We start from the raw sequence: 18,225 nt of genomic DNA on the forward strand, positions 1-18,225 counted from the left end.
GGCTCCAGCAATAGCAGTAACTCTAAATTTAAGTAGTGAACTGCTCATTATCTTCTGTAAGAGGTTTACAACATTCTGTAAAATAGCCACTCAGAGTAGAGTATGCAGACATTGCTGGGTCATGAGCTGTTTACTGCCTGTCTGAGGAAGTAAGGTAAGAAACTGAAATTTTAGAAGCTTGCACAGTAGCTTGATAGAGCAATCTTATGACTGTTGGATTTCATGATTTAAAAACTTGGGAATTGTATTTGGTGTATCTCCATTTCATTTTTTTCCATTAATTCACTTTGTTATTTCTTCACAAAATCATTAGCTTGTGATGAACTGGAAAGGTAACAAATTCCGCTTGGCATAGGGACACATCCCTGGGAAGGGGAAGGCAAGAAGAGCAGGGCTCCAAGGCCCATCTTCATCCACTACATAGGGAACTTGAGGCCAGGCTGGGCTCTATGAGACCCTGTCTCATTGAACAGAAAAAAAAAATAGCCTTCACCAGAAATAATTTGCAAAACACTATTCTAAAACAGTGGTTAATCATCCTTCATATGTGTGCCTGAATATCCAAATGAAGCCATACTCAATGAGGAATCTGAGTAGTGTATCTCTACCATTGTTTCTGGATAGGAGTCGGGAATAGGCTTGTCTTTGAATTCAACTGTGATTTTGGTTAAGAATCCCTCTGCTCTAAGGCTGGGAAGATAACTTAGTGGATGAGAGTGATTGCTATATAAGCATGAGGATCTGAGTTCAAATTCTAGCACCCACATAAATGCCCAGCATGGCTGCATGTGTCTGTAATCCCAGCATCTGGAGATGGCAACAGATAGATCTGGGGCTCACTAGCTAGCCTGCTTTTCCACAAACAATGAACTCAAGTTGAGCTAGAGACCTTCTTTGAAGAGAATAAGACAGAGATACATGAAGAGGACACTTGATTTCCTTTTCTGGTTTACACACACACACACACACACACACACACACACACACACAACCCCGCAAGATGTCTGTTCTAACATATGTAACAGTCTTTTCTATGAGGTAAGTGAGGTAAAAAGTTAAAATTGGGGGGAAGTTTTCCACTTCTTTATAAATTCTCCAATTCTGGGGAGGCTGGAAAGATGGCCCATAGGGTAAGAGCACTGGTGACACTTCAAAGGTCTGCAGGAGTCCAGTTACCAGCAACCACATGGTAGCCTGTAATGGGATCTGATGCCCTCTTCTGCCATACAGGCATACATGTAAGTAGAGCACTTATATGCATAAAGTATATAAATATTAAAAAATAAGTTCTGCTATTTTAAATAAGCAGTAGAAGGAGGTACTCATGAGGCCCCATGCCTAACTGAGGAGTTAGTTATTGGTAGCTAGCAGCTGCTGGAGAAGTGGGTGAGGCGTCACCTTTCTCTGGTGGTGTAACCATTAGTACACTGCCTGTGCTCCTACTAAATTGCCATGCCCGTGCAAACAAGACTACTTAAAGAGAAGGGACACACTGGAAAGAAAGCTCAGTGGGAGTGAGAGGAGCAAAAGAGGGGGGCAGGGGAAATATCCTCAAAATGTTACATACGTTTATGAAAGTGTCCAAATACATTTTAGAAAAGGGTTTCCTAAAAATGAAATATATTACATATTTTCTCCTCACCTCATCTCTATAGGAAGATAAATATTGTATATTATGATTGTACTGATTATAAAATAGAGCACAGTTTAGGGTGTTCAGGGTGTTTAATAAATTTACCTTAATCAAAAATGAAAAAAAAATTAAATTTACTTGGCCGCTGACTAATAGCTGCAATGATTCAGTAAGAATCTCTACATTAAGGCCGGGTATGGTTGTGCAGGCCTTTAATTCTAGCATTAGGCAGGTAGCAGCAGATGGATTTCTGTGAGTTCAGGCCAGCCTGGTCTATTTAGTGACATTCAGACTACCTGGAACAGTAAGACCTGTCTTAAAAAACAAAAACGAAAAGCCTACCATAAATATTTTCAAAGAAGTCATATGTTGGAACTGTTTGTGAGGATTTTCTGCTCTCTTGGCCATTTCATTAAAATGCCCTTTGGAATGAAGTAATACTGTAGGTGCACAGCCATCAATTGGGTATAATTTAAAGGTTCCACCTCAGGTATTTAGTACTTTGAATGGTGTCTTAGAATTGCAGGAGTTTAGGAAAGGTTCAGATGGTTTTATCTGGTTCAAGGCCAGAATTCCCTGTTCTTAACATTCCCAGTGAACATAGTACTTTATAAACCCTTGTCCTGTGCGGTGTGTGGTTATAAGTGAATGAGAGAATTCTGTGAACAAATAAATATATACAGATAAAGACTGCCCAGTGTGGGGCTCATGAAATCTAGTCTGTTCTGTCTTACCTGTGTTCAGTTTCTTTTGGTTTTTATGAGACAAGGTTTCTCTGTATTGTTTTGGAGGCTGTCGGTCCAGCCCGGCCTCGAACTCACAGAGATCTGCCTGCCTCTGCCTCCCGAGTGCTGGGATTAAAGGCGTGCGCCACCACCTCCCGGCTTCTCACACGTTCTTAAGATGTCTTGCTTGTATGTATGTCTGTGTACCATGTGTGTGCCTGATGCCCATGGAGGTCAGAAGAGAGCAATGGATTCCCTTAGACTGGAATTAAAAATGGTAGTGAGCTTCCATGTTGGTGCTAGGAGTCAAACTCTGCCCTTAACAACAGAGCCATCTCTCCAGCCCCTTTGTCCAGTTTTTAAAGATAATACACCTGAATAAGTGATCACATTTAATTTCATATTTTATTTTTAAAGTGAGTGCTGTTTAAATTTAAATATATTACAAAATGTTTAACCTATCTGCAGGAGTGCACAGAATGGCATTTGTCACAGTTTGTATTTTTTTTTTGGTTTTACGAGACAGGGTTTCTCTGTATTGTTTTGGAGGCTATCGGTCCAACCCGGCCTCGAACTCACAGCGATCCGCCTGCCTCTGCCTCCCGAGTGCTGGGATTAAAGGCATGTGCCACCACTGCCCGGCCACAGTTTGTATTTTAACATACAAAGGCAGGGCTATTAAATCTAGAGGTTTTGCTTCCTGCTCACTATTAGTTTTCTTACATTATGGACCCAGCTTTTAAATGAGTGCTTACTAGAAAAACTTAAACTATTTCAAGATGAGCATGGAGACCAAGGTAGGAGGATCACACATTCCAAACGAGCTTGGGCTACATATTAATACCCTGTCTTAAAACAAGGACCAACCCCCCACCCCCACCCTCATCCCCCCACCTCCACAATAAAAAAAACTGGCAATAAGATCATATGACTCTAGGCGTGGTGGTACATGCCTTTAATTTCAGCTATTAAGGGGCAGAGGCAGGAAAATCTTCGAGTTTGAAGCCAGCCTGGTCTATGTAATCCAGGACAGCCAGAGCTACATAGAGAGAGACCCTGTGTCAAAAACAAAAAACAAAAACAAAAAATAAAATTAAATTAAAAATAAAAAACCATATGGCTCTAGGGTATTTATGTATAGTGTAACTGTCAGTTTCCAAGAACCAAGATAAAAATACATAGGATTTGCCCAAAATTTGAGTATTTTTGCCATTGGATAGAATAATGAAAATGTGTTACAACTCGATAATCCTTGTGAAAGTAATTTTCTACTGACTTTCCCTTGCTCCAGTCTTTTCACCATCTAACGTCTTTTTTTTTTTGTAATATATACTTGAATCAGACAAAACACTGGTTATGATGAATTATGAGTTCACTCTAAAAATACTTAATTGGATGGGGTGGCATGGTGTAAGTTATAATTTCAAAGTAATTATCCCAAATAGTCTCATTATTCTGAAGAAGGACTATTCCAACAATTTAAAGATATAGTTAGAAACACAACATTTTACTATAGTTAGTAAAGGGAATGTGTACACTTGGGTCTGATACAGAAAACACTGTGGGAGTGACGCATGAAAGATGCTGCTTTTGCATGCAGGCTCCTGGCCTGGCCTCAGTGTCTTATATTTTAAAATGCCACACATTTTTAAAATTGACAGTGTAAATATTCCAAACCGGCACAACAGCCCTCTCAAGGTTCTAAACCCAAAGCGCAAACAAGCATTTATGCAACTCTCCAGTCTGTGTGTGAAATGGAACTTGACCCCAAGTAACTGAAGCTGAAGTTCATCTTCCATTGTATTTCCTGACATTTCATTATGAAAATTTTCAAATGTATAAAAAACTTGAAGGACTTGTGCAGTGCACACTCACAATTTTCATTCTGTATACTACCACACCTTTCCCTTTCATTAATCTACTTTTTAAGCATTTTAAAGTTGAATGCTTCACCTCTCACCATATTAATATGTGTATCATTTGTGTTATCTATATGCATAACACCTAATGCTGTGGTGTTGAAATTATCTGTTTATTTCTGTTCATTGTTGAGTAACAGTCCACTGTGTGAATCAAATAACGTGTTTGTCTTATTAGATACCTGGGCTGTTAGCCATTTGGGCTATTGTGAATAAAGTTGCTATAGACTTGCTTGGTTTTTTAAAAAAATGTATCTTTTATACTCCTGTTTAAAAATACCAAGAGGATTTGCTAGGTCATGTGGTAAAAGTATGTTTTAGATTTATAAAAAGCTTCCAGAACTTCTCTGAAAGTATTTCTGTCTGCTCTCCACTTTTTCCAATAGTGTTTTTTGTTTTCACCTGTATTTTCCCAAAGATCCTTCACACCAAGCACTTTTTCAAATGTTTCTTAGCCATTTGTTTATTTTTCTTTTTTTTTTTTTTCAAGATAGGGTTTCTCTATGTAATCTTGGCTGTCCTAGAAGTCACTCTGTTGATCAGGCTGGCCTCGAACTCACAGGGATCTGCCTGCCTCTGCCTCCTGAGTGCTGGAATTAAAGTTGTGAGCTGCCACAACCCATCCATTCATCAATTACTTGTTTTAATCATGTCTTGTGTTTTTATTGTTGAGTTTAAGAAATCTTTGTGTATTTCACATCCAGGGTCTTGCATTTCAGGATAAACTGAGGTATCTGTTCGCTTCCCCCAAAACTTGAGAAATGCATATTATTAATTAGAGCTTAGAATTTGCTCAAGGCTCTTTTTTCTTTTGAAGTAAGCTACTTATACAGTGAAATGCAAACAGACATTCCAAGTAAATTGGCTAACTTTGACAAATGCACATACCTAAGTCCTCACAAGATAGCTATTATCATCAATCAGGAAGTTTTGCGTGTGGGAGCCCAGTTAATCTCCACTCCACCCTTCCAGAGGCAACCATTGTGCTAATTAGAAAAGCCATAGCATGAATTCATCATACACAACAATAGCTTGTATTCTAACGTTTTCATTGCCATATATTATGTACTTTGATCCTATTCTCTCCTCATGCCCCCCCCCTTTCTCCTCCTCCCATTGGTATCCTGCCTTTTCCTCTTTAAGTCCCATATACAAGCTAAAGTACAATGTCATTTCGAGCACAGTTTATTTTGCTAAATGTGATGAATTCTGGCTGCACCTATTTTCCTGAAACCCATATTTTCTTTATCCATCCATCTGTTGTTAAACACCTAGGCTAGTTTCATCTGTTGTTTTTTTTTGTTTTTTTTTTGGTTTTTTTTGTTTTTGTACCATAGACTAGTTTGTCTGTTTTAAAACCTTATATAGCACTACATTCACATATGTACTGTTAAAGCATTTTAGCCTGGTTTTGAGATTCATTGATACTGTATTTATCGGTTGTTTATTTTTTAACTCCTGAACAGTAAGTATACTTTGACTATGCTTTTCTCTTGTGAATGTATGTCTGAGGTATTGTCACTTTTGGAATGTTAGGTATATGAACATTTTGTGGGAGCACACTTCGGTTATTAGTAATAAATGCTTGAGAGCAGAGTGCCCTAGGGATGGTTGAGTGCCAGGCTTTTTTCCATAGCTATCCTATGAACAGCCTCAACAGCAGTGTATGGAAGTTCTTTCATTGCACATTCTTGCCACATTTGACCTTACTAACTTTTAGCAGTCTCAGTGAGACTTCAGTAGTATTTCATGTGACCATATATTGCATTTTAGGTGTCTGTGACACCCCGCCACATTCTTTATGTAATTACTCTCTGTTCACATCACTCATGTATTAACACTACTTTGCCTTCAGTTTTCCATGGCCTGCAATTTTTCTACAGTTCATCCTAGAAGAGAACTGTAAAATTGCTTACTGCTGTGGCACCAAGCTGGTAAATAAATTACTCCTATCATAGATTAACAGGAATCTGTCACATTCCTACTTGTTTTTTTTTTTTTTTTTGTTTTTTTTGTTTTTTTTGGTTTTTTGAGACAGGGTTTCTCTGTGGCTTTGGAGGCTGTCCTGGAACTAGCTCTTGTAGACCAGGTTGGCCTCGAACTCACAGGGATCCGCCTGCCTCTGCCTCCCAAGTGCTGGGATTAAAGGCATGCACCACCAACGCCCGGCCACATTCCTACTTGTTTAGTTGGATGTTTGGATGTTTGTTTGTTTTTTTTTTTTTTTGAGAGGAGGAGAGTGAGAGGATAACATTTAGATCTAGCCTTTTTTTCTTTTTTCAGATCTGTTTTTGAGTGTGTATGTGTCCCCTGTCTGCATACGCATGCATGCAAGTGTATGTGTATGAGATCAGAGGCACCGGATTTTCTAGAGCTGGAGTTGCAGGCAGTTGTGAACTGCTTTATGTAGATGCTAGGATTCAAAGGAGTTCTCTACAACCTTAACTGCTAAGCCATCTCTCCAGTCCCAGGACCTGGTCTTATACACACAGAAGCTGTACATGTAAACATTATTTCTTTTCATTGACTATAAAAAATTACCCACAGTTCAGCTTTTCATAAGATGGATTTGAAAGGTAGGGTCCAACTGGAAAATGTACTGGTATTAATAGTAAACACTGAACTCTGAATGTAATAGTGAAATCTTTGACAGTTTGATGGTGCTTGTAAGTTCCTTCAAATAGATCAGTGGAGTGGCTGTGTTATAAGTATAGATAAACACCTGACAATTATTTCAAAGATAGAAATAGATATAGCCAGGTGAGGTGGTGACTACCTTGATTCCCTCCACTGGAGCAATTGGCAGGTGGATCTCTGAGTTCATGGATAGCCAGGGGTACATAGTGCGGCTTTGTCTCCAAAGATAAACACACATACACTGGTGGGGGTGTTTTTAAAGAGTCATACACATACTTCACAGGTTATAAACTTCACTTCTCTAGCTGTCTTCTATTTAAACCTCATTTGCACATTAGAACAGTGTGAAGGGACTTTTGAAAGTCTTAATAGTCCAGGCTCTATTCCAAAGCAGTTAAATAGGACTATCTGAGATAAAACCCAAGCATTAGTATTTTAAAAGGTCCCCAGGTGATTACAATGTGCAGCCAAGCATGCAAACCGGAACTATTAGGAACACATGAAGTAAAATTTGGTTAAGTATGTGTGCATTTCCTCTTAAATATAGTCTGTGTTGCCTACTACAGGGCTTTGGGCATTTTAAAGTTTGTCTTCACCTTTTACAAGTACCATGACTTTAGGTATGTTTTGTATCTGTTTCTGCAGGGAATTAATGAGACTGATGTAAAGTTTCTAGGGCAATGCAGAGTACCAGGTAGGTCTGACTACGGGGTGGGTCCTCTTTAGAGGTGGTAGTCTTTGAATGAAACATATTTGTGCTTTTAACAAAATTAAGTTTCTCTTCTTGGATGTCACTGCATGCACCTGGGCATCTAAAGCAGTGTTGTTTATAAATTAAGTCATTAAATATTGGCTAAATAGATGTGTTTTCACCCGAAGGAGGAGAAAAGCCTGTCACCATCTCTTCGGAGGTTTTTTTTCCATATGCTTTGAACTTAAGCAACAACGGAAACCCAACAGCCTACCTTTTGTTTTCTTAGTTGACATAGTGCCAGTCTTCATTAAAGAGGGTAGTTTGTAAAGAAACTATTCCCTGATCTCCCTCCTGTGAAATAAAAGGGCAGAGGTTGAGATGATGAAGTCCAGAGAGGTGGCAATAAATTAAGTAAAGGAAGTTAAGTGGGAGACACAGGGTGGACAGCACTTGATGAACTGTGCCCTGGCTTCAGCTTTCTGCCGCCGGGAGAAACAGCCCAGACAGTTGGGGTTCTACAGGTTAATAACAATAAGCAAGGGGTGGAGTGCCTAAGCCTTTTAAGAGAATGATAAACACGGCGGAAGGCGTGTCTTCAAGCGCCCCACTCCCTTGGGGCTGTGATCACGTGGGCTTAGTACTTCCCGATTCCCAGCCACTGTCTCCCTAGGCTGTGATCTGAGTGTGGAGGGAGGCTGGGAAACACGGGAAGGAAATTTAAACTCAGCAATAGCAGAAACTGCAAGGGTCGGTTAGAACAATGCCGCACTTCACCGTGACCAAGGTGGAGGACCCAGAGGAGGGGGTAGCAGGCCCCGTCTCCCCCGAGCCCAGCTCAGTAGAAGTAAAAGCCTGGATTCAGGATCCCCAAGAGCCAGGTGAGTCCCGCGATTGTAGCTTTGGGGACCCACAGACTAGTTTTTGAGAGGGAAGTAGTAACTTGGCCATTAGTCTTCGATCTGTTGCTCACGGGTGCGGATGGAGGGAAAACGTGTTTTTCAGTTGCTTTACTCGCCGTATATCTGATAACTTGTCTTTTTTTTTTTTTTTCTTTTTCCCGCGAAGCGGTGTGTTTTTTCCCCCACAAAGAGTTTTCTGTGTCCATTACCAGCAGGTGAAATTGAATCGGTGGCAGTGTATAAAAGAGTTTTCAAGCAAAAAGATAGTAAAAGTCATTTATGCACAATTTAGAATTCAGTTTCCTTCAGACAGCTTAGATTGTATCTAGAGAAGACTTCGAACCAGACGGATAAGAGGCCTTTTAATCTTAGCAGTTTATATAATATATGGAAAGGGAGCAATGGTTCAGTAGTTTTGTTCTGTGGACTTTTTGCTTGTGAACTTGGCTGTTATTCGGAATTTTGCCTCCATTTACTAGGTACACAGTAAATCAGTAGCGAATGTTCTAATAACTCTTTAATGAAAGAAAAAGTACAATAGATGTTCATAGTGATGATCAGTGTAGCATCAGGCTTAATAAAATTATTTGCTGAATGTCCTTATCTCTGTTGTGGCTTCTCAGTGGTGACAGTTATACTTTCCCAGGGAATTGTGGTTTGGGATTTTTAAACATGCAATTAAAGTCTTAGTTAATGCTGTGGTATTAAATATAGTTACACTTTTAACCTTTTTTTTAACTTGTAAATCAAGTTTAAAAAGTGAGCAAAGCTTAATGAAAACTCACAATTCCTCTGTAGTTCTTCCTTGTAACAAGCAGCTATGGATAGTGTCTCAGGCGTTAGCAAACTTTAACTCGAGATTTATTTATTTCTATCCTTCTAGTGAGGACATTTATCAGGAGACAGTAAGAGATGTTTTATGTAAATTCTTTGCCTGCTAGGTTATCTTCGTTTGCTATATAGAACAGCTGTGAGAGCAAGTTTAAACTACATTGAACTTGAATCTGGTTCTCTATGACTTCAGCTTTGAAGAGCTAGCATCTCTCAGGCTTGGGTGTATTTGAAGTTGCCCTTGCTGAATTGCTGGTATTACTTTCAGATCCTTTGGTGTGTTGTCTACCATCTTCAATAATGCCACAAAATGCAAGTGAACAATCTCATTTCTCACTTCTCTGTCCTAAATTTATTTTTTCTACCTTTATTTGATTGGTTCACCTTAGTTTCACTTTTTGGAGAAACTTGCTCTTTGGGAGGGGGATTTGGAACAAAGTAATAAAAGTCACTCATATTCACAGCCACCTAGAAAGCCATAAAATTTTTATAGAACCCAGCTTTATTAATAAGGTGACATTATTAGGCTTAATATATTTTCCTTCATAAACTTGCTTTGAAAAAGGAAGAAGCAGCAGAAACAAGCTAACTCAAATTTAATAAGGCTCTTTACTTTGATGTTTTTCATAACATCTCAGAAAGTATCCACTTGAATAAACTAATATTTGATAAGTGAACAACTACTTGGAAATATGTTACCTAAATTGTCTTTACTGTAGGGTAAAGTTATAAGAGAAGAAGGGGAAATCATTTCTTTACTTGTTATTGAAAGTTGATTTCTCTCCCAACCCGGTACATTTACTTGAAATTTACCCCTTGCTCTCCCAAGTTAAAAAAAAAGGAAGAAACTCAGTGAAACTTAATATTTTGTACAATGAACATGTACTAATAAAAAAGATACTAGCTGGTTGTTGTTTTTTTAGGACTTCAAATCCTGGCCAAGACTTATGTAAGTCCCCCTCCCTACCCACCCTTTCTTTTCCCCCTCTGTATCTGTGTAGCAAGAAAAATATGTACTGTCATATAAACCAAACAAGCTTAGAGTATTTTTAAAAATATGTAACTAGTGTATTTATGTGAAGGAACTCAAGCTGATCTCTGTAACTTCTTCCTTTCTTCTTCCCCTGAGCTCTGTTTTCTCGGCAGCATACCTATGCAAGTAGCACTGTCACACTGTGCTGCTCTCTGTCCCCCCACAAGACTGAAGATAAGCAACCCAAGGACAGAGACTTTGTCAGATCATTTATATCTCAGGGTTCTAAGCAGCTTAGCAAGTAGTTCAGTGACTAGGCATGCTCTCTGCCTTTTCAGGTCACCAAACTTCAGGCCAGGTGTTACACTTTCAAAGTTCTAAAGATGTACATTTTAAGTTCCCCACCAAACGCAGTAAAACAGCTTTAGAGTCGGGGACCTGGCTAAGAATCCCAGACCTACTAATTACTACTAATTAGTAATAGTGACAATTTGTAATAATTAGTACCTGAGTGACTTTCGTCAGTTGTTTAGCTTCTCTCATTGGAAAAACCAAGGGAGTAAGTAACAATACCTACTTTACAGGATGGCTTCGAGGACTGACTGCCTGGGATAGATCCTTCCTAGACACATGTGGGACATTACACTACAAATAAGAATACTTGTTTCTTACATTGTGACTAGTGGGTCACTGAGAAAAAGAAACAGGTTTGGATAACTGATGTTGGAAGAATAAGTTGCCTAGAGGGCATCCTAGATAGGGATCTGACAAGGGGACCCAACAGATTCTTAAGAGGAGGTCTAGAGGGATCACAAGCAGTAGGAACAGTTTGAAGGTGTGAGCGGGAGTTAAGCACAAGGCCTGTGGAAAAGCATTGAGGGAGGAAGGCGGATGGAGGCTGCTTATCAAAGTGCTGTCAAGTTCGTCTCCTCCCCCAACGGGGTCCCCTCTAGGCCAGTGACAGTACTTGCCATAGTATGTGATCTGCACTGGAGGTGATGTCCAGTTACCTGTGCTCCCCATTGCATCATTTTACTAAGTCATAATATCCATGGTCCACAGATTTGATGGGATCATTAAATATGTATTTTTTTCTGTAGGTTTGGTGACACAAGCCTGTGATCCCAGGTTCAGGCAGGAGGATAGAGTTTGAGATCAGACTAGGCTATACAGTGAGGCTCTGTCTCAAATAAATAAAAAGTTATTTTATAGGACTATCACAGACATTAATTTTTTATTGCATTTCTTAATCAGATATGTATGCTACATTCAAATCTTGATTTAAATATTAGGTTCATATAAGTATTTTCATTAAATAATGGCTCTAAATAATCTTGCTCCTCAAATCAGCTTATGGCAGCTGTGGATTAGGCAAATATGAATTGTCAGTTGTTTCTCACTAGACACAGATGGCAGATTGGAGGAGTTCAGTAGGATTCGAAGAGAACGCTAAGAAAAGTGTCAGAAATGGACCTATCACAGTAGAGAAAACAGCCTCTATTGTTACCAAATAGCAGCCCCAAACATGAAGCCCAGTAGGGACACACAGGGTAGAAGAGCATGCTCTGAGAGTTGTAGGAAGTAAAGATTAACTCAGGGACTCACAAGATGTAACTGATATCTAAGTATTAGTTGTACTTGTTGCCCAGGAAATACCCTTTTAAATGTGACTTTTGACTACTACTTCTTATTGATTAAAATGAAAATAGGTTGAACTAGACAACTACAGATTATTCTCTATGCAGATTATTTTCTGGGTTAAAGATTTACAGTGAGGTATGCTGCCATTCCCTATATCCCCAGCTAGACCTCTGTCTCAGCACATGGCTTTGATCTACCACTCAGGAAGCAGAGGCAGAAGCAGAGGGATCTCTGTGAGTTCAAGGCCAGCATGGTCTACATAGCAAGTTCCAGACTAGCCTGGGCTACATAAAACCCTGCCTCAAAGAAATTTTTAAAATTTTATTTTTCTTCCTCCTTTGAACTATTTATATGGGATTTTTACCAACCCCAAGGACAGAAACATAGATCATCATGTTTTAAAATCTGAGTTAAAAGTTTTCTTTGGAATTGGCTGGGCAGGATATGTTTTCCTGCTTCCTGTACTACACTCCAATATTCCAGAATTGTAAAAAGGACTTTACACACATCCCTCAAATATCTCAATATTTTGTTAAGATTTTTATCATACCTAAGAACAAGAATCCAGATTTTGGTGCTGGGAATTTTAGAGTGGCTTAGTGGTTGAAATGCTTGCTCTGCAAGTTCTAAGAATTCAAGTTCTCGTGCCTGCTGGGCATTGGTGGCCTGCCTACCTGCCATTCCAGTCTTGGAAAGGAAAGTAGGGATGGCATCTCCAGAGCATGCTGGCTAGCAGGACTAGCGGCTTCCGTGAGATCTGGCTTTGGTTCAGCAACCTTGCAGTCTTAGGCCTCTACATGCATATCCACGCATATGCACAAACCACACATACACAGAACACTGGAAAAAGGAGGACTACAAGTTTGAATGTGTTTCCCTACAGTTCTCTACATCTTGAACACTGTGTTGGCATGTTGCATTCTCAGTCTTGAATATTTCCCTTCTCTGTTTCTACACTACTTAACCACTGGCTTGTTAGGATTTCTCACTTCCACATTTTCTTGCTTAGTATCCCAACCCTCATGTATTGTTTGCTACTTTGGCCCCACAAGAGACACACCAGACTGAAACAGATTGAACTCTATAAAGATAACACCTCTATAAAAATGCACATACAAGTGGGTGTGGTGGTGCATGCCTGGAATCACAGTCCTTGGGAGGCTGAGGTAAAAACCTACATAGTGAGACATTGTCTCAAAAGTTAAAAACCACCCAAATATACTCATTTGATTTTAAATATTGCTTATTACTTTTCTATTCTACACTCAGTATTTAATTGGGAGTAAAGAATATATATAATTTTAGCATATTATACCACTTTTTAAAACTTTTGACATATGTCCAAATTCACCATGCAATTTCAAATTTGAAAGATTTTCAAATTTCAGTCCAAATACAGAGAAAGTTTATCATCTGATAAACTCTAAAGAAACTAGTATTTCTTGGTTCTGACAGGTTGAAAGAGGGAGAAATTTCAGGTATAAAATGTTAGAAGCATTAGGGTAAGAATAGCAGCTGCCATTGCCAAGCCAGGTGGGTAGCTGAGCCAGTGTTAAACCAGGCCCTTACAATACTGAGTTACTTAATTCCCACAGGAGCCGTCATACCACATCAGAGTAGGAAAGTGAGGTGCCAAGAAATCAAGGCTATGTAAATGGCAGATGCAGAACTCAGACTTGGCATCTGTACAGCTGCAAAACCTTCCTTCCTCCCCTACACTGCACTGTCTGCTACTCCCCAGCTACACATACATTATAGATTTTAATTTAAGATATATTAGTTAAAATACAATTAGATCATTAATTAGATCATTTCCCCTTTCCTCTCTCCAAATCTTCCCAGGCACCTTCTCTCCATTTCCATATGTTTGTGAATATATATATATATATATTTGTGTGTATATGTATATGTATTAAACACTATTTACATTCTTTTCTGTTACTAGATTGCTGAATTCTCTTAGTTACTAATTCTAAGGCTCTATTTCTTTTGTAACCACAAATTCCTCAAAATTATATGAAAGTTTATTCCTTCTTCAACATTTGCATAGATTACATTGCCCTCTTATTTGGTATGTATTATTTCCAGATATACTGTATTCTTCTAAATGATGCCAAAAAAAAAAAAAAAGCTGAGCAAGCAGGAAGCTTAGCTTAATCTGAGTGTTCCAGGTAACTCTCTCCCCTCATATTTGTAGGAAGACACACACCAGTAAGATGGAGACTTAAAGACTGCGTTAGTAGTAGGATAGGACAATGTACAATAACTGACTTGTACTATAACTTTAAAATGATGGAAGCTGGGTGTGGTTGGCTGGTGCTGCAGTGTCTTACAGTTTAAGGTCAGACTGAGCTACAGAGGGTGACACCTGTTTAAAAAAGAAAAAAGCTAGAAACACCTGCGTGTACACTAAAATTATACTAGGTATTTTTATTTCTATACAATAATAGAAAAATAATCCTGCTTAAAGGAAAAGTCTCATAGACATAACACAGAATGGTGAAAATTGAGTGTGGCACATAAATACATAAAAACATGAACGATTTTAACCCAGTAAGCCCCACATGATAAGGTAGGTCCCTTCATTTCCTTTCTTGTGTTCTACCCACTGCAGCAGAACCTTTTGTGGAAGAAAAGTCTGATGTGTTAGTGTTAGAAATGTTAGCTCTGGAGCAAGAAGTGTAAAGCCACCTCCTGGCTTTCCACTCTGGTTTGCCTTTTGGCAGGGTGTTCCCCACCCCTACACACACACACACACACACACACACACACACACACACACACACACACGCTCTCTCTCTGTCTCTCTGTCTCTGTCTCTCTGTCTCTCTGTCTCTCTGTCTCTCTCTCTCTCTCTCTCTCTCTCTCTCTCTCTCTCTCTCTCTCTCTCTCTCTCTCTCTCTCCCTCTCTCCCTCTCTCCCTCTCCCTCCCCCTCCCTCTCTCCCTCCCTCCAGGCCTGATCTGTATCCATTTCCTCCAGATGCCATACCTGTGTCCCTGGCTTCCATGTATCTGTTAGCGCTCAGACATACCCAACACTGTGTCTCAACTTGCAGTTGCTCGTGATTAAATCTATATATTTTATTTGATTGACTGTTGTGCGAACGGCTGGTTTTGAACTTGTGATCCACCTGCTTCAGCCTCCCAGATGCTGGGATGTTAGGAATGCACCACTGTATTTGATTTTGTAATTACATTTTATTTCTTCAGGTGTATTGTGAATTTTAAAAGGATGAAGAATAGTTATTTAATTTTTTTGTTTTTTTGTTTTTTCGAGACAGGGTTTCTCTGTATTGTTTTGGAGGCTATCGGTCCAGCCCAGCCTCGAACTCACAGAGATCCGCCTGCCTCTGCCTCCCTAGTGCTGGGATTAAAGGCGTGTGCCACCACCGCCCGTCAGTTTTTAATATTTTTGTAAGTATTTTTTATTGTAGGAAATTTCAAGCTCTAAAAATTCCAGTGAATTTCCTGTCTGTATCTCTTCTTTCTTGGTTTTCTTTTTCTTTTTAGATGTTCTTTGTCTTTAGAAATACCAACTCCCACCTTTAAAAAATGTTGAAACTGTTTTCCCTCATCACTTTTTTAAACGTTTCATTGCAATATAGTTGGCGTAAAATTAACTATGTGTGAATGGTATAATGAGTTTTCACACACACATGTACTTGTGAAACAGTCACCATAATCAAGATATGACCATTTCATTACTTACAAAAGTTTCTCTGTGCCCTTTACAACTCCATTGCCTGGTTCAAGAGCAACAGCTAGTTTTTTTGTTTCTGGCTTTGTTGTTGTTGTTGTTGTTGTTTTCCTCTCACTGTTCACTAGTTTGCATTTATGAGAATTTTATATGAATGGAGTAATAGAGTATTATTGTCTTCTTTTATACAGCATAATTATTTTGGTACTTACCCATTTTTGTCAATACCCTTTGACTCTAACTCTCCTTAATGTATTCTTTATTTCTTGGATTATTTTCCTAGAATTTAACATTCCAGGGAGTAGCTGAAACAAGATAGTCTATAACTGTGTAGACTTCACAGAGAATCTTTAAGTGTTTAATTAAAAGGATATGTTGATGCCGTCTAGCAGTACCAACAACTTAGAAGTTTGAGACAGGAGAACCATTTGAACCCAGGAGTAAGAAGCCAACCTGGGCAACATAGCCCTATACCTGTGTATAATGTATTGTGATTATTCTCGCTTCCCTCTGTTATCTCCTTCCCATCCCTGACACCCTCTCATCCCTCCCAGTCCCTTTCCCTTTTGGTTTGGTTTGGTGTCCCACCAAAATTAACCAGAGACAGCTGTGAGAGCATTGTCTTGGAAACTATTCCTTAGAGCCTGATGGAATCTCCAGTGGATACAGAGCTGAAGGCAATGACTGACTCTCTCTCTCTCTCTCTCTCTCTCTCTCTCTCTCTCTCTCTCTCTCTCTCTCTCTCTCTCTCTCTTGTCTGTCTCTTCTCTTTCTCTCTGTCTGTCTGTCTGTCTGTGTCTCTGTCTCTCACCCCCTCCCTCCCTGAACCTATCAGTAACAAATAGTTGTTCAGTGAGGGGTGTGGTCCCCTGAGCCCTTCCTCCATCCATATCTGACTGTAAACAGGCCTGTTCTTTTGCAAATTCAGTGTAGGAATCCACAGCTGCTTTGAGTTTGAGATTGTGGTGACTGTGTCTTTTCCAAAAGTTGACACATAGCTCTTCTGTCTTCCAGCTCTTTAGATTCTACCTGTTTCCACAAGGTTCTTTGAACTTTACAGAGGATGGTATAAAAGTCTTGTTGGAATGAACATTCATCCATTATTTATTCTCTTACAGCTTGCTGCTATGCCAGTTAGTTAGAGAGAAAATTGCAGTTCCTCTCTAGGACTTACGATCTCCACTCTATTGGAGTTTGGACAGAGTTTACATTACCAGGCATCAATTCTCACTGGCCCAGCAATTAACTGGTGCAACTAAAGGCATGCACCACTGTGTTATTATTATTTTTAGGTTCAAGAGACTGCTGCCACATCTCTATTTAGCTGGTCCAATAAACTGTTAATTCTAAATAGTTTTTCTGTTGCTGGCTATCTGGTTTCCCTAGATAGTTTACTTTTTTCTTTGTCACTTCATAAGAGCTTAAGTTCATTTGCTGGAGGATGACGAGTTCTGGCAGTCTCAAGAAAACAAAGGTGGGTGCAGGAATTTTTGTCTTGTCTTTTGTCTGTGGCATGGAGTCAGTGCTCTTAAAATGTCAAAAATATCTTTAATGCCTGTAACCCCTGTTAGAGTTTAAATGTGAAATGCCCCCCCCACAGGATCATGTATTTGAATATGTGGTTTCTAGTTGGTGGCATTATTTCAGGAGGTTATGGAACCTGTGGGGTGGGAATCATGGTTGATAGAGTTGGGTCACTGGGAATAAGCCTGCTTCTAACCTGAGCTCCTGGTTGACCATGATGTGAGGAGCCCCAGCTGCACACTGCCATCACCATGAATTGACCATTCCTTCCCTGTCATGATGAACTAAAACTGAAACTGTCAGACAAAGTCAACCTTTATGTTCAACATTTAGTAGTAGGTTTCAATATGACTCTTTGGAAAAGTCTTTGGTATTATTTCTCAGTCCCAGTTTCCTTCTTCTTTACCTTCCCCCAATGTATCCCCTTTTGTTCCATAATTCCCTTATAACCTTTATACCAGTGTATCCTCTCTTCTCTCTCCACTGAAAGTCTCTCTTGGTGTTAGTAATTTTCTGACTTTTTCTGGTATTTCCAAATGAAACACATATCTAAATATTCAAAGTTAATATTCACAAATGAGAGAAAAAACATGACATTTGTCTTTCTGTGCCTGGGGTACTTCATTCAAAATGATTGCTTTCAGCCCTATATAATTACCTGTGAATTTTGTAATTTCATTTTTGTTAATAGCTATAAATATTCTACTGTATAAGTATACCACATTTTCATTATCCATGAAAACCACTGTTTCCATTTCCTGATCATGTGACTAGAGCAATAACGAATGTGAGTTAGCAGGTATCTCTGCCATAGGATAGAGTCCTTTTGGTATGTGCCCAAGAGGGGTATGCCTGGATCATGTGTAGATCTATTTTCAGTTTGAGAAGCCTCCACTCTGATTTTCACAGTTCCATCACTAATTTTCACTTTCCTCAGTAATGAATACATTCCCTTTTCCCCACATCCATACCAGCATATATTTTGTCTTTTGTAAACTTCTATTTAGTACCATGCCCCATTTTGGATTGGTTTGTTTAATTTTTGAGCTTT

The 18,225-nt window shown here is 39.2% G+C and overlaps 1 protein-coding gene across 3 annotated transcripts in view; it reads left to right on the forward strand.

Annotated features, from left to right (window-relative positions):
• Nucleotides 1–18,225, forward strand: part of Slc12a6 (solute carrier family 12 member 6) — an 82,233-nt gene that overhangs the window by 11,494 nt on the left and 52,514 nt on the right. Inside the window, exon 1 of one of the 3 annotated variants that reach the window (XM_005064780.4) lies at nt 8,246–8,486. The exons of the other annotated variants lie outside the window; for them this stretch is intronic. Coding sequence (XP_005064837.1) covers nt 8,369–8,486 — 118 coding nt within the window. The 5' untranslated portion in view covers nt 8,246–8,368. Of the gene's footprint in view, nt 1–8,245; nt 8,487–18,225 lie in introns of those variants that run through there. 3 annotated transcript variants of the gene reach the window in all.

This window comes from Mesocricetus auratus, unplaced genomic scaffold (assembly GCF_017639785.1).
Source record: "Mesocricetus auratus isolate SY011 unplaced genomic scaffold, BCM_Maur_2.0 Super-Scaffold_100004, whole genome shotgun sequence".
Classification (NCBI taxonomy): Eukaryota; Metazoa; Chordata; class Mammalia; order Rodentia; family Cricetidae; genus Mesocricetus; species Mesocricetus auratus.